The sequence below is a fragment of the Alternaria arbusti genome (genome assembly GCF_024043155.1).
Source record: "Alternaria arbusti strain BMP 1465 chromosome Unknown scaffold_39, whole genome shotgun sequence".
Lineage (NCBI taxonomy): Eukaryota > Fungi > Ascomycota > Dothideomycetes > Pleosporales > Pleosporaceae > Alternaria > Alternaria arbusti.
Genome location: NW_026249979.1, coordinates 51,515 through 72,709, shown reverse-complemented (window position 1 = coordinate 72,709; position 21,195 = coordinate 51,515). Strand labels below are relative to the sequence as shown.

Here is a 21,195-nt window from a genome sequence, read left to right as displayed (position 1 = left end):
TAGTGCTCGCAGACGGCGAGCTAGTCTCTGTCATAGCTCTAGAACATGGTCGTTGAAGGTCGAATTGGTTGGGACCGCGATGGACGTACACAGCATCGAGAGGCGGACCAGTAATGCTAACAATACGCCGCCACTAATTGTCGCAACAGAACCCGCATATTAATTTCTAAAGTCGCAGTCGCAAGGCATTCAATTCAGACTTGAGATGCGTTCACAAGGTCGGTACCTAGGTACACACAAGCCGGCCGTACCCGCACCGGTCAGCTACTTCTGCATCTGTGCTGCAAATTTACGAACAGACAACGCCAATCCGTAGAATCTAGGAACATGCAGCACTAAAGCGAAGAGGCACAGTAATACCAGAGTACAAAACAACTTCTCAACAAGCGTCGACCCGAGTCGCGTAGATAGGGAACATCTTCTCACGTGTTCGCGTCCGGGTGCCCTCAACGGCCATCAACAACCCACGAGATGCGCTCCCAGTCCAAACCCACGGCCCGACACGAACGTTGAGGATCGGGCGAAATGGAGCGGACATAGCACCCTGTGGTCGACCGTCGACAGGACGCTTCCGGTAGATGCCGTTGATGTAAGCATGCCAACATCGGACGTCTTGGTCGGCGGTTCACAGAAATGCAGCTAGCGAACAATATATCGCTTTCTTCAACATCTCTATTTGAGATGCTTGCAAACTTCGCTTACGGTATCACGAGTGAAAGATGACGAGAGCTAGTATCGAAATAACCGAATACGGCGAGTTCCGTTCCGTTCTTAGGAAGCAATGATTATTTTGGAACCCTGATTGGATTTTGCAGCTATGAAATGTATCAACTCGCTTTTCTGGCGTAACTCCTAGCCTCCTACTTCGCAGCATTCCCCTCATTCGCCTTCTCTGGCGTAGGCGCAAACTTCGAGCGTTCCCTAATCGGACCACCATACTTATAAAACACAAACGGAATAGGCGCAAGCACGCAAGCCATACCAGCAATGAGCGAGCCACCACCACCGACGCCAAGAGCATCGAACATGTACTGCGTGAACAAAGGCGCAGCAGCTCCTGCGGCGGAGCGCACAACGGTATTCGCTGCCAACGCGCTCGCAGCGTACATGAGATATGTGTCTGTGAGGTAATTGAGATACGCGACGAAGATGAGTAAGATGGAAGTCGAGAGGAAGACACCGCCGAGCGTGGGAACGACCCAGTGAACGCTATTGTACTCTGCCGACCACGCGAACCAGAACATGGTGATGGGGAACATGACGCCACCGAGCATGGCTACAGGAAGACGATCTTCGGGTGTGGCTTTGTAGCCGGCTTCTGCCCTCTTTCTATCCCTGGCTGTGTTCGCGAAGATGATGGCGCCGCCGATGGCGGCACCAAGGGCAGATCCGATGAGTGGGAGTTCTCCGACGCCAGAGTTCCAGCCGCGATGTTGTTGGAAGACGATGGGGTAGATGGTGAAGAGCATGTACAGCAGGGCGTATACGACGGCGAGATAGATGGCGACGGCGAAGGAGATGGGGTCGATGAGGATCTTCCACGGTCGGGTGAGAGCAACATGGAACATGCCTGCGAGGGTCCTATCCGTCACTTCAACTGGTGCCTTGACCTCTTCATAACCAGGGATCTTCAGGGCGCGTATGCGCTTGGCTTTGTTGCGGAGCACGATTGAGGGCAATGTCTCCGGAATCGTGAACATTAGTATCTCGGTAAAGGCACCCAGCCAGAGAAGGACGTAGAAGCACCATCGCCAGTCTTTCTTCAGTTGAAGAAAGCCTGATATAACGGGTCCGAGCGATGGGCCGATGAAAGTCATCATAGAGAAGGCAGCCATTGCATTTCCACGCTCGAGAGGTCCCCAGATGTCTGCCAGTACACCTGGTGCGTTGGAGAGAGGAGCACTTGCAAAGGTACCTGTCAAGAAACGACCCACCAGGAGCCCGCCGAAGTTAGGGGTGAATGCGCAAAGGAAGTTGAAGGCGAGGTACAGCGTAAAGGTAACGTAGAAGATGTATCTGCGACCGAAGAATTCCGAAAGCGGGGCGAATACCAAGGGGCCAGCGCAGTACCCTAGGAGAAACAATGTGATAACGAGTCCCCCAGCTTCGGTGGAGACGTGCAAGTCTGTCGAGAGTGACTCAAGCGTGCCAGATGGGCTAGAAGATGCGAATGTAGCGTTCACAACTAGGGTGACCGACACCACGGTGATGTACCATCTTCTTGCGGTGGACCAGTTCTTAGGATTTTCGATATCGTCAGGGCCAAACTCAAGCAACCCTTCATCGTTGAGGTGTATTTCTTCGGAGGCTTCTATGTCGCCGGTCTTGTATGGCTTCGCTGTCGGCCGCGACAAGAATCGCTCGAGCTTCTCCATGGTTGACGGTTAGGTTGGGGATATGGGGAGAAGGCACAGGTGGAAACAAGCCTTTCCCCACGGCTTGGTGCGTTATACATAGGCCTATTCAAGCCACATTTCTGCGCGGATGATGAAATGGGTTCGGCCGAGGCCATGGTTGGTAAGGGTTCGGAGCTCGTCATTCCGCGGAGGGCGCCAACCGAGCGTCCGCATGAATCCACAGCGTCATCGAATCATAGAGGTCGGTCCAACGTCAGCTCTGACTTTGAAACTGTATGCTTCTGAATTGTAACCCATGAATTGAACTGCGATGACTCCGTGTCTACAGGTAAGCCAATGCTGATGGGTCAGAGTGGTCGGAGGGTCGCGACATGAGTGGAAATGTGAAGGGTTTTGGCGCAGTTAAGCGTCTTTCGGAGATAATGAACGATGACATCAACCGGTTGCCGCGCCCCAATTTTCGGCTATGCTTTTTCTTGTTCTCTACACAACAGGCACTCGAGGTCATCGGTCTTGCGCGCGCAGTATTGACGATGATGTTTTATAAATGCCCTTGTTGCAATGAAAGCTTAGTGGTGGTAGAATCACGCCTTTAGGAAACAGCTGGTCGCACAGGAAGATCCGACAGCATGCCACACGGATGTCAGCTTAGGCATCCAAGCTAAGGGAGAGAAAAGGACGGGTTGCGCGGAAGGGTGGAGTTGAACGGTGGAGCGGAAGCGCGGCCGGCTCATGGCTTGGGGGTCGATGCAGGTGGATGATCCACCTCAAGCTGTCGTACTTCAGACGCGCTGCGAGCCTTGAGTAGCGTCCGCATCGTCGCTGTAATACCCATCATCGTCAGCGCTCGCTCGTCCGGCCAACTCATACTCTCCAGCATCAGCCAACTTCGCCGCAGGGCCGTCATCAACGTCTTTGAACATGCGATAGAACATGACGCCCGCGACTCCGGCGATCAACGCCAATCCAAAGTACAACCACTGCAAGTGCGGGTCTCTTGCCAACGGAGCAATCAAGATACCCAACGCGCTTCCACCCGCGCTTGTGAGCAAGAAGAGACTCATGATGAAGCTCTTCATATTCTCGGGTGCCTTCGCATATGCCAGTTCCAAGCCGGTAACACTAGCGAGGATCTCGCTCAGTGCGATTAACACGTATGCTGGGGCTTGCCATGCGACGTGGACTTGGTTTGGCTTGAACTTGCCCTTGCTGATCTTTCCAGCGTCGCAGTTCGATGGACTGTAGTAGCAAGGTGGTGCCGCGTAGATCTTTGACTGGAGAGCGCCTGCGTATAGCATGGCAAGCGCAGCCATTAGGAAACCGAGAGAGATGCGCGTTATTGGCATCAATGCGATGTGCAGTCGTGTACGGATGAACGGGTAGACGAGGCGGTCCATAATCGGGATTAGGATGATGATAGTGACAGGATCGATGTTGGGAAGGATGTCGTTCGGAAGGCCATGCAACTCCATTTGACCGGCTTGCGAGACGAAGTTGTTCAGCATCTGCGAGTACGAGAGCCAGTAGATTGGGAAGAACAAGAAAACTTTGCATGCGACCAGCGCGGTCTTCAACTCGTCGATAAACTTGTCATCCCAAGTCACCTTCGACCTGCTTCTTCCGTGCCCTTGAGCGGAAGCTTTCGCTTTGTCAAGATCTCCGCCGTTCCTTGCGGCGATGTATAGGGCGCGAAAGCAGTTCCCAATCACCCCGCCTTGAGGTGGCTTGATGATGTACTGCTTCCTTCCTCTCACCAACACCACATAGCCGACGCAGAACATAACTAATGGTAGAAGATATGCGCTCCAGAACCCAACATGCAACTCCAACATAGTCGTTGCGATCGCAGAGATTGAGCCTACATTGATGCACATGTAGAATATCATGTAGATCCTCTGTACCGTAATCTCCGGATCGACGATGACCCGCTTGCCGCCGGGCAAGTCCTTAACGAAAGGTTTGTTGGACCGCACTTGCTCCGCGATCAACGGCGACACGTTGCTCTTGATGCCACCAGTACCCAGGCCGATGACCAGCATCGCGACGACGAGTCCAGGGTATGCGGCTCCACCTCGAACCGCCCACGGCAAGCTGGTAACGAAGAGAATCGCGATGCCGACCATGTACACCAAACTGAACCACTTAATCGTCGCATACTTCCCCAGATACTGGTCCGCAACAACGGCGCCAAATAAAGGCGTGAGGTAGCACCAGAATTGGAAGAAGTTCGTCATCGCTGTCGCACCACTCTGCTTCAAGCCAAGAGCGCCAGGTATGCCATTGGGGTCGTTGTATTCGTTGGCGATGTAGTTCTGGAAGGGCCCGGAGAGTCCGTAGTAGGCGAAGCGCTCACAAAGCTCGACAACGGCGACTAGAAAAGCGCCATATGGCAACGTATCCGCTACGCGAGGCAGAAATAGCAGATCCTCTGCTGTCGGTATGGAGCCGATATGAACAGGCGCTTCAAAAGTAACGGCATCCGCGTCTTCATTTGCGACGTCTTTGCCGTGTACTGTGAGGTTTGCACTTGCAGTCTCGGTCTGCGCAACAGTGGTGTATGCACCCCGCTCTTCGCCATTCTGTCGCCAAGATGAAGCCATCTTGAATTGAGTTGTTCGATTAGGTGTTCCTTGGTTATGCTCTCTTGGTGCTTGGTGGTCCTATTCACTTGATTGGGACCCGTCACAGCGATCAAAGTCTCTTGCTGCTATATCCTGTGCTCACGCTCATGGCATGGTCGGAATGTGTATTGCGTTCATGGCGGCGCGGTGTTGCCTGAAATATGGAGACTGAGCCGTAAGTTGATGAGATTGGAGATGAAGACACGCGTTCGCGAACACGGGAAGGTGAGACGGTGCTCGTGTCCGGTCTAGGCCGGATCGGTTGCTGAATACCCCACAACACATCACAACCGTTCAAAGCCATGCCTTTCGCAATCGCACATGAACCATCATATTTAAATGCAGTTAGGACTGATAGCTATCGCGAGCTGGGCTTGCTACTCATGGGCTGATACTGCCTCGCGTGGATACACTCGCTCACGAAAGAAGGACCGTGGGTACAATAGATAGAATCGGAATTGCCCATAGAGGCGGGCTTGGAAGGTGCGCGACAGTCCAGCCAAAGTGAAGAAAGGTCTTCGCATCAAACGCATTTGATCGAGTGTCGACCACAAGTATACCCGCCCAAACTCCCTCTTAGCAAATCAATCCTCCCACATACCAGCAGCCAAACCTCTCAAACCCACCATACCTAGGTAATTCTCACTTCTCCACCACCACCCTACCTAGGCGTAGCAGGCGGCGTCATTATCCTGCCTCTACCGCCACCCGCAATCATACCACCACCCTCACGCGCCTCACATTGCGACATGTGGAAGGCCTTCAGTACGTTCTTGTTCTCCGAGAACTCCTCCCACGCACTCTCATCCTCGAGTATAGCCGGCATGCGCATCCTCACACACTCGATGATGGCTTTGCGCAGTCCACGGTCGTTCTCTGGGCATTGCTCGTGGAAGATGCATGTGGCCAGGTCGACGATCATGAGTGGGTCGGTTATGAAGGGGAGGCGGTCGATGATGGCTTCGGCGGCGCGGCGCTTGATGGGTTCGAGGTTGTACTGGGTAGAGGGTCAGCGTGATGGATTGAGGAATGGCATGGCAGCAGGTACCTTATCCGCGGCAATGAAAAGATCCAGAAGTTGGTTCATGATGAGCTCTTTCTCGATCTCCATACGGAGCGCGAAGTTGGTGAAGATGGAACCAGTAGTCGGGTTGTAGACACCGTACATCTCGTCGAGGAGAGTCGAGACGACGTGCGCCGACTCTGGAAGCTCGATGGATTGCTTCGCGGTCTCGGAAAAGCCACCGCTGCATACTGCTCTGAAATAGTACGACTCTTTGCAAAGCTTGACGCGATGGACGCGGAATTGACTGCCACCCGCGAAAATGGTGAAGTCTGACCATTCACCCGTCTTCCGTAGACGAGGCCACTCAGAAGAATCAGTAGGAACCGCCATCCAGGGCTGCGGAGCTCGGCTCGTGAAGCCCTGCTGTTCCATGTCGAAGTCGGCCTTGACGAAGGCGACCTTCCTACCGGCAATGTTAGTCTCAGGTACAACTTCGGACGTGGACTGCTACATACTGTGGCACTTCATAGCTGTAGAAGAAGTGGTTGCCAGCCGCTGTCGCAATATCCTCTAGCACATCTAGGAAGCTACGAGCTTGGTCCGGTGCCGCAAACTCCAAATCTACCTGCAGATGCTGGAAGAGGATTGAGGCTTTCTTGCTCTTGTCTCGCCAGGCTGCTGCGCGGGCGCTCTTGGCTTGAAAGTACATGAGTTCGTTCGTTTCGGGGAAGCGGAGGACGAATGCGATGCCAGCAGACGTGTATGCGACGAAGCCAAACTCAGCGTTGGCGCGATCGAGGAAGAGGCTTGTAGGACCAGGGGTCTTCTGCTCCTTGCCAATGGTGAAGGACCGGAGCATCCAGAAAACTGACTTGGGGTCCTCGGCGATGGACTTTGGAAAGGGAGGCATGGTGATCGCGAATGCTGGAGATTGTGAGAGAGGTACGCAATATATGGGATAAAGGGTCGTTGTTGTAAGGAAGGTGTCAGTAAGGTACAAGATTGATAAAGAGAGTCGAGATGGGGCAAACTATTTTCAGTACCAGCTTCGCGGTGATGAGGATAGCGGTATTGTTAGTGGTGAGCAGTGAGCGATGAGCGGAGATTGTCGCGATGGCATCGCAAACAGGGAACCCAAGGGTCTGCCCAATCGACTTACTCGATCGAGCCGTGATGATGATAGATGAAGAGTTGTATATCAGTTGCGTCCATTGGGAGGCGTAGGATGAAATCGATTATTATATTGCGAGTTGGTGCTATCAAAGCCGTGGGTGATGCCAAGCCCTAGCATCAGTTCCTTTGGCCATTTTAATCCGACACTCCGTGCCAGAAGTCATGCCGTGATATATATCGCGCCATTGAACGCCGATGACCCAGATGTTGTACAGTAAATTCGGGAGAAGATCGTTGATATCGCGTAACGCCGAGCTTGAGATCGAGCTCACCAGGTCGTCGCGACCTGCGGGTATTCCTTCTTGCTGATCTTCAGGTCGTCATAGACAGAGTCGTCACCTAAGACTTGATTAGCACACATCGCATTTGCCAGCGGTTGAACAACGTACCGTGAAGATGCTCGACGCGCAGCTCATCCTCATGTTCAAGCTTCTCAATCTCCTCTTGTGGAGTTTCCTTGTCATGCTTCTGGTCCTTGGTGGTCGGCTCGACGCCACTCTCCAACTTCTCTCCGATGAGCAAAATTTGGCAGTACTCATAGTCCAGGTACTTCGGCTTGACTTCGACCCAAGCAAGTCCGCGGAACTCGTCGATAAACCTGGCAATGGTCAGTCATGGATGATTGGTCATATCGGAATCACTTACTCCTTGGGAAAGTCGGGCTTCTGAGGAAGCTGGGCGGAAGCCGGTCCGCTGCGCTCAGGGTTCTTGACACTCATGACGAAGCTGCCCTGGTCCTTGATACCCAGGTCTTCCTGAACCTCTCCAAGCTCCGAAGGTATGGTGGTAGAGTATACGAGGTGGCACGTCCGGTCCTCAGTGCGTGTAATGGCATACACGCCTTCCGCTACCGGTGCGACAGGCTCGGTGCGTCGGCTGCCTTGTGTCTTGGTCTCGTACTCGTCCGCACCAAAGAAGCTCTCCTTCAGCTCTTTGATGGAAGTGTTCGCCTTCTCGACAAATGCCATGAATTTATCATTGTGCGACTTGGGGAAGACCTTCTTGGGCAGCGCAAAGAGTCGGATGTTGTTGTCGTCGGCGAGTGCACCGTCGCCTAGCTTGGCTCCGGATGGCATTGGTCGGAGGACGAAGAAGGTGCGTTGAAGGTCGCCGACGCTTTCGGATTCCTCGACGCCGACGCGGTTGCGGGTGAAGAAGTAGATGACGCCCTTCTCGAGGATGTTGGACGGCATTTGCTTTGCGCGCTGGGAGGACTCCTCGATCGCGCCTTCGCCATCTGCGCCAGTCTCCTTTGTCGCGTTGTCCGATTTGTCTTCGCTCTTCTCTTCCTGTGTAGTCTCTTCGGCTTTGGGGGCGGCGTCGGTGTCTTGTTCCGCCTGGTCGTCGGTGGTCTCCATATCAGTTGATGCAGGCTTGTCATCATCGCCATTGGCCAATGCCGTCGCGTCGCTCGCATCAACGAGGTCTTCAGCGGCCTTCTTCTCCGCCTCCTCTGCATCTTTGGAGTCTTGACCCCCATCCGAGGCGTCCTTCATCTCGCTGTCAGACTCCTTGCTGGCATCCATTGTCTCCTCGATAGTGGCTTGCTTCTTGGACGCCTTGCGGTCGCGCTTGGGAGACGGCTCGACTTCGGGCTTGCGTTTGGTGCCGGCTGTGACATCGTTACCCTTTGCTGGGCTGGAGCCACCGTCGGTGCTGCGTGCAGAGGAGCGTGTTCCTGCCATTGTGGATGCGGTGAGGTCAATTGAGTGAAGTAGTGTATGTTTTTTGAAGAATGAGTGAAAGGATGGGAGAAAGATGGGAGAAGTAATAAAGGAGGCGGATGTTTGCGCGCGCTGGTGGTTTGTGGCAGGCGCGTCGCGTGAAATGGTGACGTCAATGGCAGTCATTAGCACATCGACGCGTCAGGAAGGCACGTGCAGCATTGGACCATCAGACGGAGGCTGCGAGCGGTCATGAGCGAGAATTTGAGAGCGCGTGAGATAGCGTCGCGCATTCACGCGCTTGATGTAGCAAACCTATCGAAGCTGATATACAAGGCCTTCGTATCGTACATTCTCTCATCGAGCGCACCCCGGTCCACGTAGACGAAGCCACAAACGACATTGCTTATTCGTACTTCTCGAGAAAGGCGTGAATGCCGTCGGCGATGCCCTCCGGACTTGGCTTCTCAGCGCATACATCAGGAGTGAAGCCAAACTCTTGCTTCAGATAATCGCGCGTGGTCGGACCGATGGTGCATATCAGGATGTCTCTCTGATCAGCAGTAGCTTTGGCTCTCCCAGTGTCTATGTCCAGAAGACCAAGGCTTTCAAGCATCGCCTGGCATCCGCTTGGAGAGAATACAACGACCCACTGCCGTTTCGAGCCCTGATCCGCGTTTCTGCGCCAGATTGCGGAGAAGTCCTCCTTGAAAGACTGCATCTCTCCAGTCTCGTATATAACCAATTCATCTACTCTCGCCCTCTCATTTGGATCCAGCTCTTCTGACTGCAGGGTCTTTGGTATTATATCCCTCCTCTTATCGCCGACCATGAACAATACGGGTGGATTCGCAACACCTGGATAAAGGGCGTTGTAATGCTTCAAGATGAAGCCAGCGAGAGCTTCGCCGTTGCCGGTTTCCTCTCCCAGGATTGGACACTTAAGACCCAGTGATCGCAGTCCGCGAGCGGTAGCTGGGCCTACTACGTACAGCGGCAGACTCTCTGGCAGCAGGTCGTCGATGTCGAGGGCGCCTTCTCTACGGATTTCCTCGACAACCTCGCTGAAGGCTTCGACTGCACGCTGCGAGGTGAAGATCAGCGCACCATATGTCGCAAGACCCTGCTGCGTTTGTGGCACGAAGCCGCGATTGGTGACATGTTGGCGCACCTCACGCAGGGCATCTCGCTTGAACCTGTGCTCGAGAACGGGCACGAAGACGGGCGCATAGCTGCCGTTGTCGAGTTCAAGGAACAGCTCTTCGTACGTGTCTTTGGGCACTGACTTGGTCTTGAGCAGCAGAATGGGCATGCTGCCCCGCGATTGTTCCGCCATAGCCGTGGTTTGGTGTGTGCGTGGTCGAGGCCCCGAGTGAAGGGTCAAGACTGCGGGCGGCACACTAGGCCGCCCGCTAAACATCGGGAAAAGTTGCCAGCATCCGTGGTTCACTCGAGACCCTCGAATTTAATAGTTGTCCTCCCACCGCCCTCACGCCTCGCCTGCACATTCACGACTCGGCGGTCTACTCAGATCTCGCAGACCTCTCTCCCCCGCTGCAACGCCCAGTCAGCCCTCAACCCAATTGACTGCACAGCAAACATGGCCGACGTCGCAACTCCACCCGCCGCCCAGGCCTCGACCAACGGCGCTGCTGCCCCTCCGGCGAAGCAGCAGGTTGTCAAGCCCGACAAGCCGGACGAGGACAAGTACAAGGAGGAGCTCGCCAAGCTGGAGAAGGAGCACGCCGCCGCCCAGGAGAAGCTGGTGAGTACATGGCCCCGTGTGGTGCGCGCAGTCGCACGGCCACGAGCTGACGGGTGGCTGCATCGCACACCACCACTCAATTCGGGAAAATTACTAACGACGGCCAGAACGCGTGCAAGGCCAAGCTCGACCTCGCCAAGCCCAACAACAAGGACTCGCCCAACGCGAAGCGCCAGCAGGAGCTCAAGACGGAGCTCAACGCCATCCGCTCGACCCAGCAGGGCAACAAGTCCGGCCGCAACTCCATCTTCGAGAAGATCAAGAAGCTCGACGAGCAGCTTAAGCAGCAGCTCAACGAGCTCAAGACGGCCAAGGGCAAGTCCAACTACAAGTCGGCCGAGGATGTGGACCAGGAGATTGCCCGTCTGCAGAAGCAGGTCGACGGCGGCATGATGAAGCTCGTCGACGAGAAGAAGGCCCTGGCCGAGATCAGCGCCCTCAACAAGGCCAAGAAGAACTTCTCCGGCTTCGACTCCCAGCAGAAGAAGATTGACGACATCAAGGCCCAGATCGCTGAGCAGAAGAAGCTGCTGGACGACCCGGAGAACAAGGCTCTCTCCGAGAAATACACCAAGCTCCAGACCGAGCTCGACGGACTCAAGGCTGAGCAAGACGAGGCCTTCAAGAACCTGAGGTCGCTCCGTGAGGAGACCGACAAGGCGCGCGCAGTGCAGCAGGAGAAGTATCAGGCCCGCAAGGAGCTCAAGGACAACTACTTCCAGCAGCTCCGCGCTTTCAAGAACTACGAGTTCGAGGCGCGCAAGATCCGCAACGAGAAGAGGCGCCTCGAGCAGCTCCAGTACGTCGCCGGCAAGCGCAAGGAGACTGCTTCCAAGCGTCTCGAGGAGGCCAGCGCACCCGCCTACGGCGACGAGATCATTGCCTGCGAGGGCTTGATCCGCCACTTCGACCCCTCCGCACTCCCCGCGAAGGAGACCACCGCCGCCAGCAAGTTCGCCGCCTCCGCTCAGCGCACCGTCGACGACTCGGGCCTGAAGGGTACCCGCATATCGAAGAAGGACACCGAGGAGGAGAGCTACATGGCTGGTACTGGTGGCAAGAAGGGAAAGAAGGGCAAGAAGGGCGGCGCTGCTGCCAGCAAGTTCAACTTGAACATTGGCATCATCGAGGAGCTCGCCAAGGTCGGCGTCGACCCCCCATCAAGCCAGGACGAAGTCCCCGCCACCGTCGAGAAGCTCCAGGCCAAGCTTGCCCACTGGAAAGAGGACCAGGACCGCAAGACCAAGGAGGTGAGTGATTCTACATTCCACTGCGAGGGTGCTGCTAACGAGTCTTCAGAACATCGCCAAGGCGCAGAAGGAAATCGACAAGCTTGAGGCTGAAGAAGCCGCAGAGGACGCCGCCAACGGCAGCACCGACGCCGCTCGCAAGCCCGCCCAGAAGAACCAGGCCGTCAACGGCGACGCTTCCGCCGAGGCTGAGCTTGCACAGGAGAAGGACGCCGCAGCGGACGCTGCTGACGACCTCAAGAAGGCCACGATCGAGGACAAGGAGACTGCCGCCGACGCATAGAGTGCGCAGTGTCAGACATTGTCACTAGGGGTGTTAGCCTCTTGAAATTTGGGTCATATTTCCGGGATATTGGCATGGTGTAGGATCTAGCCCACATCTTCATTTCTAGCTTGGGATCTTGGAATCGGTACATTGTCCGCTATTGTTACGAGATACCAGCATGGCATGGGACGGGGTCACGGAGTGGAGTACGATGTGTCTCATTTAGACGCGCAGCAGACCTAAAAGGTTAATATCACCATCTCATCTTCAATGCGTCGATCAAAGTGACATGTACGACTAAGCATCTAGAACTTGGTCATTAGCTCAAAGAAGCATGACATGACGCAAGACCCTGAACTACAGACTAGACCATCCGCAACAGGAGCCGGTGCCGGTGACAGCCAAAAGAAGTTACCCCACATACATAGCGGGGTGGATGTGGTTCCCAAACGCGTGGTGGTGGTACTGATGACATCATTGGCAAAGTCCTACAAAGTCGCGCGACATTCTCGACTCCTCTCCCACACACTACCTGCCTAACGATAACTACCCCTCCAAAGGTATGCTTTCCTCTCGTTTCCTTTCTCAGTGCATCGCAAGGACAGCGCGAAGGTCGCCTCGAACATTGTGCCTACAGAAGCTGACGCCTTCTTCCCAGCTACCAAACAACCACGCCGCTCAACGCGTGTTCTCTACATCCACCATCACCATGTCTGGCTTCAGCAACACCGACACCGGCTCCAAGACCGCCGACCCTTACACCCAGAAGAACCTCGAGGAGCCCTCTCTCAAGGAGAAGTGCGAGGACCTGCTCAACTTTGTCGACAAGACCAAGTTCTGCCTGTTGACCACACAGGCCGCAGACAGCGATCTTTTGGCCTCAAGAGCTATGGCTGTCGCTGCAAAGGTACTGCACACCCAATTGATGATCAAAGACATGACTGACAAACAACAGGAGGGCCACGGCTTCGACCTCCTCTTCCACACCAACACTGAGTCCGGCAAGACGGACGACCTCAAGGAGCACAAGTCCGTCAACGTCGGCTTCATCAACAACTCAGGCGAGTGGGCCTCCATCTCCGGCCACGCCTCCATCGAGACAGACCGTGACGTCGTCCGCAAGCACTACTCTCCCGCGCTCAAGGCGTGGATTGGCGATCTCGGTGACGGCAAGCATGACGGTGGCCCAGAGGACCCGCGCATTGGCATCATCCGCGTCAAGGTCAGCACCGCACAGTACGCTGTGTCGAAGCGGACACAGATTGGCGGTCTTGTGGAGCTGGCGAAGGGGATTGCGACTGGTGAGGCGCCGAATGTTAACAAGCTGAGGCATCTTGATGAGGCCGAGATCCAGCAGTACAGGTCGCAGTAGATGGACATGGGAAATCTCATGATACTCCAAGAAAGAGGAAAGGGATAGAACCATGATGACCAAGAAGAAATCAAATAATAAACATGCTTCCCACCACCATGTCCTCGTTGCATAGATGTGAGGCTTGTTGGAGCGTGATGAAACTCAAAATGACGTCACACAAGCGCGTTCCATCCTGGTCCTTCCGCGTGCGTCAAACCTCGGCGCCTTGCACAGCTCAAAGCACTCACCCACCAAACACCCGTCGCATCTCCCATAACCCCCCTCTGCGCATTTACAATGGAAGACCCAGGTACGTCGCCCGCTCCCCTCCTCCCTTCCTCTCCTCCAACCCCCATCCCCCCATCCTCAACGCGCATCCCACTAACGCAAGCCCTCCCATCGCAACACAGTCAAAGAAATACCCGCCATCATCCACCTCCTCACGCAATCGCCCCCGTCCCTCCAGCGCGCAACCATCGACAAATACTTCACACCCGACGCCGCGTTCTCGCATCCTTTTTGCCGCACATGGAGCCGACCGAATTCTAGGTGGTTGGTCGAGCGGACGTATCGCTGGTATAAGATTATGAGTCCGAGGATTGATTGTACGGTGCAGAGCGTCGGTACGTGTTAGCTTGGATGGATTGTGAGGACCAGAAAAGAGTGCAATAACTAACTGAGCGAAACAGCATTCGACGAAACCAACCTCATCCTCTACGCAACCATCTTCCAGATCTTCCGCATCTGGTTCATACCCTTCTACTACGCGCCCGTCCGCCTCACCACCGTTCTCCACCTGCGCGAATCCCCTTCCACCACCACCACCACCACCTCCTCCTCCTCCCCACCCGCAAAACCAAAATACCACATCTCCAAACAAGAAGACCTCTACCAAGTCGACCAATGGATACGTTTCGTCGCGCCAGGCGCCTGGATGCTAATCTGGCTCTGGCAGGCTTGGGCCACGGTGTTCTGTGTCGCAGGCACTATGCTGCTTTGGCCGATCACTTGGATGGAGGAGAATTGGGGGTGGGGTGAGGGCGTGGGGATGCAGAGTGGGACGGGGCTTGTTAAGGGGTTTAGGATTGTGGGGAAGGGTGGGAAGGAGGGGGAGGTTAGGGCGGATGGGCTGGACGAGAAGGAGGTTTTGGCGAAGACGGAGTTGAGGGGGAGGATTGTGGGGTGAGATGGATGGGGGATGAAGGGAGGGGAGGTGTGTGGTATGCATGGTTGAAGGGTTGCTTGGTGGATAATGACTTGGGTCGTTGGGATGGAATATAATGCTAGCACGGGAGTTGAGATGAGGCCATGGGAACTTGGCGGTACGTTGTTTCGAAGAGTAGACAAGCATATCTGTTCATTTAGGCTATACCCGTGTGTAACGTCGGACTTTACTATTTCCAGATAGACGCAAGAGAGGTTATGGATGCTAAGCTGACCCCTCCGCCACTGCATCCTGGCTCTCAATTGATAGGGCTGAAGTCCATGGAGAGCGACAAGAACGTGCTTGGACGTACGATTAGAATGCTCGCGATGAAGGAAATATGGAGGTGAAATGACGATTGTCGCGTCATGATACTCCGCAGAAGGCGCTAAACGCACCACGTGAACACCCGTTTTCCTCCACGCGTCGCGTCGCCGAACCCACCTCCACCAAGCTACAATGCCCAACACCAACTCACCACGAGATTTCCACCACCCATACACGCCCTACGATATCCAAAATGAGTTCATGGACGCTGTCTACACGTGTCTGGAAGAAGGCAAAGTCGGCATCTTCGAGTCGCCGACCGGAACCGGTAAATCGCTGAGCTTGATATGTGGCTCCATGACTTGGCTACGCGATCATAAGCGACGGACGTTCGAAGAAGGCTTCACGGTAGATGCGGCGAACGCAGCGAATAGTGAGGAGCCTTCTTGGATTGTTGAACACGCACAGAAGCAGCGGAAGCAGGAGGCGCTGAGGCGGAAGCAGGATCTTAATGACCGGATTGCTAAGATTAAAGCGAAAGAGAAGCGTGCGAAGGAACGGTATGAGAGCGGCGAGCCCAAGTATAAGAGACAGAAGACTGCGGCAGGCGACATCGAGAATGACGATGAAGCCCAATTCGCTTTGGATGATTACGAAAGCGACGAGGAGTCTCACAAACGAGCAAGAGCCGGCGCGTTCGATGAGTCTGGACTGTCGGCAGAAACCCAGGCTTTGATGGCGTCACTTGGGTACAGCGCCGATGCATCAAAAGATGACGACGGAGAGGCGCCTGACGAGACGAAAATATTCTTCTGCTCGCGAACACACTCTCAGTTGACGCAATTCTCGAGCGAGCTGGGTCGCGTGAAGATGCCCCCCGCCATCGCCCCTGACGAGAATGTAAGCGGTGGTGAAATAGACACGCTTGTAGAAGACGTGAAGCACCTTACTCTTGGATCAAGGAAGAACCTCTGCATCAACAGTAAAGTCAACAAGCTCGGTAGCGCCACGGCCATCAACGAACGATGTCTGGAGCTACAGCAAAACAGCAAGACTGAAAGCCGGTGTCCGCATATGCCGACCAAGGAAAGCGAGCCGTTGGTCAATGACTTCCGTGACCATGCGCTTGCGAAGATTAGAGATATCGAGGACTTGGGGGTGTTGGGTAAGAAGCTGGGTGTATGTCCATACTATGCTTCTAGACCAGCTACCAAGTACTGCGAGGCAAGTCGACTATATCTTCCCGCGGTGTCTTGATGTGCTAACAGGCTCAGATCGTAACGCTACCCTATCCGCTACTCCTCCAGCGTACAGCTCGTGAAGCACTTGGCCTCTCCCTCAAAAACCACATCGTCATCATCGACGAAGCGCACAACTTGATGGACGCCATCGCAGGCATCTATTCCGTATCCGTGACCCTCGAACAAGTACAACAAGCGCGTGCCCAACTCACAGCCTACCTCCAGAAGTTCCGGAACAAGCTCAAAGGGAAGAATCGCGTGTATGTTGCCCAGACAGTCCGTATCTTGGACTCTATCATCGCGTATCTGCAGTCCATCGATGCCAACGCGAAAGCGGCAGACGGCTTGGCAGACATGGCTGCGATCATGTCTGGGAAAGGTGTTGATCAGATCAATATCTACAAGCTTAACACGTATCTCCAAGAAAGCAGACTGGCGCGTAAAGTAGACGGATACACCGTGTTCGCCGAGCAAGCGGAGAGTGGAAGCGCGCAGAAGTCAATTGCAAAGTCGGCCAGGAATGGTCCGCGACATACTGTGCCAGTCCTGATGAACGTGCAAGCCTTCCTCCTGTCATTGATGAACCCATCCAGCGAAGGCCGCTTCTTCTACGCAAAAGAAGAAGTCTCAGGCACCACGCTACGATACATGCTCCTGGACCCAACCTACCACTTCAAAGACATTGTCGAAGAAGCCAGGGCAGTCGTACTAGCCGGCGGCACCATGTCACCAATGAGCGACTACGAGCAGCATCTGCTATCGTACCTGGATCCCTCAAAGATCATGACACTATCCTGCGGCCACGTCATTCCGCCCGCGAACCTCCTCGCTGCACCCATCGTAAGAGCAGCAAGCGGCGCTGAATTCGACTTCACCTTCGAGAACCGCAACAAAGAGAATACGATGATCGATCTCGGCAACGCCATCTTGACATTCGCGCAGCACATCCCCGATGGCGTAGTCGTCTTCTTCCCCAGCTACTCCTTCCTCGACGCCTGCATCGTCGCGTGGAAGCGCATTAAGCCCACACCTTTAACATCAACATCCACTTTCTGGGACAGCTTCACCCAAACAAAACCCGTTTTCCTTGAGCAGCGCAGCCAGCAACAGCCGTCTAACCAACCACCACCATCCAAAGAGGCAACCGCAGACTCCGTCCTCACAGCCTACAGCGCAGCAATTGCATCAGGAAAAGGCCGCGGCGCCCTCCTCTTCGCTGTAATCGGCGGCACCCTCTCCGAAGGCATCAATTTCAGCGACGCACTCGGCCGCGGCGTCGTTGTCGTTGGTCTCCCGTTTCCTAATCCACACTCTGCGGAATGGAAGGCGAAGATGCAGTATATTTCCGCCAAAACACAAGCGAAAAGCGGCGGTGGTAGTGATGGCAAGGCAGCTGCGCGCGAGTTCTACGAGAACGTCTGTATGCGCGCTGTTAATCAGTGTGTGGGCAGGGCGATTCGTCATAAAGGTGATTATGCGGCGATTCTGATGTTGGATAGGAGGTATGGGAGTAGGCGGGTTCAGGATAAGTTGCCGAAGTGGATTCGGGGGAGTTTGACGGGCGGGTTGGGGGTCGGGGATATTGGGGGGAGGTTAGATAGGTTCTTTAAAGGTAGGGCTTAGAGCAGTATACCGCGCGACGTTGGTGTATGGGATTTTGGGCGAAAGCTTGATGGGTTCTTTGCCGGTAAGACTTCAGGGTATACCGCGCGGCTTTGCTGGGATGATACGGAGATGACTGATCATCGTACGCGTGCTTTGGTATCTTCGAGGTTCCGTGGCGTAGCGGTGTAAAACAGCCTTGCGGCGGTCAGAGTAGAGCTTATACAAGTATACGCCGTTGTGTACGCTAAGGATGTAGTGTACAGTGATATACGCCGAGTGTCTACATCGACTTCTACACCGTGCGCAATATACTTTCACCATCGCAAAAGATGCCGAAAAGCGGTCTGTTCAAAGCGCATCCTCCTCAGTTTTGGCATGGTAGAAGACTCTGGGAGTTGAAGCGGCTTCATCGGGTGTAAGACCGGAGCTGCCCCCGGATTCTAGTTCGTCTTAGTACGGACTGGCACAGGTATGCTTACACCTCGTCTCCTTGTGAGGTAGATTATAGACTCTCTGAATGAGGCCCTGCTCTACGTTCTACTGGTTCTATTGGCGGATGGTCACTAATCGTGCACTGTCGCGGAGGTGTTGTTCGTCCGGTGAGGCGGACGTACACGAATGTGTAAGGTCATCAATGAACTTTACACTACAAACTTTAGTCGCTTAGTACGTTGTACATTCGAAGATGTATGCTCACCGAACACGAGGGATGTGTATATAAGACCCGACCTGACCATTTCATTCAACTCATCGAACAGATCCAGCATCTTCATCCACCAACATCACAACGCCCACACTCCCCAAAACAACACCACTCCCTTCCTCCAACGCAAACCTAAAAAGTACCACTCCCCCCTCTCCTCTGTTCTCCCTCCTCCCTCCTCCACCACTGACCCCATCCAGTCCTCCCTCAAAATGCGTTTCCAAATCCTCCCCCTCACCCTCCTCACCTTCACCACAACCACGCTCGCCTGCTACCAAACCTCCCGCTGCTCCGCCCCGAACGGGCCCGACATCGCCGTGCAATCCAACGGGCACAACGACCCGGAGCACAACCAAGCGCGATTCACAGTCGCTTTCAAAGACGGGAAGTACGGGCCTGACACGTTTGCCGGCATGGTGAACCATCTCAGGTGTGATGTGGTTGTGAAGATTAAGAGTCCGGCGCAGAATGATGCGTTGCAGTGCTGGATTGTGCCGCCCGGGGAGCAGTGTAATTTGGATGTTAGTATTGCGGGGATTTGGTGGAGGCAATCTTGTACTTCGTAGATGGGGGGATGGGGTGGTTGATGGGGTAGATGTAAAGGGAGTGTTGGTAGCGCGCCAACACAATGTCTCCAAAAAATCAAGTTGTCTGTGTTTGCCAATCCATACTGCACGATCTCATTCCACATCGCCGCGGATAATCGCTCGCTCATCGTATGGCTTTTGGCTTGATAGCTGGCTCGTAGCCTAACCAGTCGACTCGTTGTGTTTCTCGCTTAACGCAATGTAGGAACGCAAGGTCGCTGCGCGTGTGACAAACTACTACGCCATCCTAATCACTATGCCGTTCTTGTTAGCAGTCTGAATGGCCGATGTATTTATGAGAGCGAGTCGCTGTAGATCCGCCTCTGTATCTTTTTGGGGACGTTGATGTACTTTCCAAACTAGCTGCCTTCGCTCGTCGGTATCGAAGCAAAATGCTGCTTGACTACTTCGACTTAGAAAGAACCTCAGCGAGCCCTGAAGATGTACATCAACTGCGGACTATCATGGTAAATCGTGTCAGAATGGTCTACAGTGAACAAGGTAAGAATGTATTAACTACCCGAATTTCTAGAGCTTTAGAGCTGTCGCACACAAGATAAATTTACGATAAAACAGGCCCTCCGCCAACCTGCGGCCACGAATAGCTTAGCCGATGGTCTCGGGCATAAAGTTGTTCGAGAGACAGCAAACTGTGGCGACGCACGTAGATGCAGAGGCGACTTGGCCTGGACAGTTGTGAATCGGTTAATCCTGTGAATAGGGTAAAGTGTTACGCCACCCCCGTTGTCCCCTGCAGTCAGACTAGTAGGTACATCAGTTACTGACGTAGGATTGTCGGAGAAACGGCTGGAGCGTGTTGTAAGCAACAAATCAGAGACAAGCGTATGCGGCTGGAGCGTGTGGTAAACTACAAATCAGGGACAAGCGTATGCGGCTGGAGCGTGTTGTGGAAACAGCAAGTTAGGGACAAGCGTGAGCGGCGAACATCTACACTGGTTGGTCAGGCATGGGCGAATCAAGTTAGAACAACAGACCGGTGTTGAGCTTGGGCCTACACTGACGGTCGCGAGCCGATTGCGTTCCCGGAGCCTAGGCTCAATCAGTGGCTTTTAAATACAGAGTAGGCAGATTCTGAGATTATGCTAGACAGGACAGCATGATCAGGAGCTAAGATGAACGCCCTCCAATCGACACACAACCGGTGGAGACTACAGGGCTACAGGAGGCTGGTCGCATATCAATGGCCGCCTGAGCGAGAAATCCTTCCGCAACGTTCAAGCTTCATACGCCCACAAAACGCCCTTAGCTTTATCCAGCAAATCGCCGGCACTGCTAGCCACCTAACTTGCCCGCATTAAGCGATGCAGACATAGCTGGGCGAATCACTGCCAGCTGTTACCACATCATTGCCTCGCCAAACGCTCCCCCGAGGCTGTGTAGGTCCAGGGCTGTTTCGAGCCAATAACAGCTCTGTCATGCGAGCTATACCCTATGGGTCGAGCTTGGCGTGTGGAAAGAAAGTGGTAGTTCTGCATATGTGAGAAGCAGAGCTATTTTGTTACTTGTTCAGCCGCCACGTACAATATAAAGTCGAAATGAAGGTCGCTTAGCGTGCATCACAATACATCTGTTCAGCCAAACTGTCCTTTTCTTGCCTTTCGCTCCCGGGCGGAACAACACTCAAGGCACACGTTGTGCAGTAGTCAGGCCATTCGTCTTTGAGGCTCTTCTGTATCACCGGACCCCAGCTGCGTCGTAGTACTGTATCTTAGTCCGGCAGTTCATTCCTGCTGTCAGGAGCAAACCATATGATGGACCTGAATAGTAATATCCTCCCACTTCATACCTTGCCGTACACACGCTCACATGTTGGTGTAGATACCGTGTCACACACGCAATCCTCTTCCACATCCGGCTGGTCCAAAGAAGCCATCTTCACCCTACTCAGCGTCTTCCTGACAATAGTCCTCGCCATCGTCGGTTTCACGTTACGATACTACTTGAACAAAGGGTCACTAGGATTTCCGAGGCGCAAGCGATGCCGAAGTGTAGGAGCTGGTGAGCTGCATGTCGAGCCATATATGCATGACACATGCTGAACAACTTTAGATGAGGAACTACACATGGACCGATCGGCGCAGTCTTCCTGTTGGGTCGAACTGGCTGAAGCTC

General features: G+C 54.3%; 9 protein-coding genes across 9 annotated transcripts; 4 read left to right on the top strand and 5 right to left on the bottom strand.

The window, feature by feature from the left end:
• Positions 1–860: 860 nt before the first annotated feature.
• J4E86_011661 (uncharacterized protein) lies at positions 861–2,375 on the bottom strand (the record flags this gene model as incomplete). Its single annotated transcript, XM_051452152.1, has 1 exon — positions 861–2,375. One exon carries the CDS (start codon positions 2,373–2,375, stop codon positions 861–863), a length of 1,515 nt encoding a protein of 504 aa, XP_051296705.1.
• Positions 2,376–3,139: 764 nt separating this feature from the next.
• J4E86_011660 (uncharacterized protein) lies at positions 3,140–4,957 on the bottom strand (the record flags this gene model as incomplete). The annotated part of the gene is made up of 1 exon (XM_051452151.1): positions 3,140–4,957. The coding sequence occupies one exon, from the start codon at positions 4,955–4,957 to the stop codon at positions 3,140–3,142; it is 1,818 nt and encodes a 605-aa protein (XP_051296704.1).
• Positions 4,958–5,639: 682 nt separating this feature from the next.
• On the bottom strand, positions 5,640–6,894 carry J4E86_011659 (uncharacterized protein; the record flags this gene model as incomplete). The annotated part of the gene is made up of 3 exons (XM_051452150.1): positions 5,640–5,975; positions 6,027–6,447; positions 6,500–6,894. 3 exons carry the CDS (start codon positions 6,892–6,894, stop codon positions 5,640–5,642), a joined length of 1,152 nt encoding a protein of 383 aa, XP_051296703.1.
• A 531-nt stretch (positions 6,895–7,425) lies between these two features.
• Positions 7,426–8,842, bottom strand: J4E86_011658 (uncharacterized protein; the record flags this gene model as incomplete). Its single annotated transcript, XM_051452149.1, has 3 exons — positions 7,426–7,496; positions 7,547–7,755; positions 7,803–8,842. The coding sequence occupies 3 exons, from the start codon at positions 8,840–8,842 to the stop codon at positions 7,426–7,428; spliced, it is 1,320 nt and encodes a 439-aa protein (XP_051296702.1).
• A 385-nt stretch (positions 8,843–9,227) lies between these two features.
• On the bottom strand, positions 9,228–10,157 carry J4E86_011657 (uncharacterized protein; the record flags this gene model as incomplete). The annotated part of the gene is made up of 1 exon (XM_051452148.1): positions 9,228–10,157. The coding sequence occupies one exon, from the start codon at positions 10,155–10,157 to the stop codon at positions 9,228–9,230; it is 930 nt and encodes a 309-aa protein (XP_051296701.1).
• A 264-nt stretch (positions 10,158–10,421) lies between these two features.
• J4E86_011656 (uncharacterized protein) lies at positions 10,422–12,119 on the top strand (the record flags this gene model as incomplete). Its single annotated transcript, XM_051452147.1, has 3 exons — positions 10,422–10,586; positions 10,694–11,836; positions 11,886–12,119. 3 exons carry the CDS (start codon positions 10,422–10,424, stop codon positions 12,117–12,119), a joined length of 1,542 nt encoding a protein of 513 aa, XP_051296700.1.
• A 691-nt stretch (positions 12,120–12,810) lies between these two features.
• On the top strand, positions 12,811–13,473 carry J4E86_011655 (uncharacterized protein; the record flags this gene model as incomplete). The annotated part of the gene is made up of 2 exons (XM_051452146.1): positions 12,811–13,008; positions 13,057–13,473. 2 exons carry the CDS (start codon positions 12,811–12,813, stop codon positions 13,471–13,473), a joined length of 615 nt encoding a protein of 204 aa, XP_051296699.1.
• Positions 13,474–13,752: 279 nt separating this feature from the next.
• J4E86_011654 (uncharacterized protein) lies at positions 13,753–14,641 on the top strand (the record flags this gene model as incomplete). The annotated part of the gene is made up of 3 exons (XM_051452145.1): positions 13,753–13,765; positions 13,866–14,078; positions 14,145–14,641. The coding sequence occupies 3 exons, from the start codon at positions 13,753–13,755 to the stop codon at positions 14,639–14,641; spliced, it is 723 nt and encodes a 240-aa protein (XP_051296698.1).
• Positions 14,642–15,118: 477 nt separating this feature from the next.
• J4E86_011653 (uncharacterized protein) lies at positions 15,119–17,790 on the top strand (the record flags this gene model as incomplete). Its single annotated transcript, XM_051452144.1, has 2 exons — positions 15,119–16,105; positions 16,195–17,790. 2 exons carry the CDS (start codon positions 15,119–15,121, stop codon positions 17,788–17,790), a joined length of 2,583 nt encoding a protein of 860 aa, XP_051296697.1.
• Between the last annotated feature and the right edge of the window lie 3,405 nt (positions 17,791–21,195).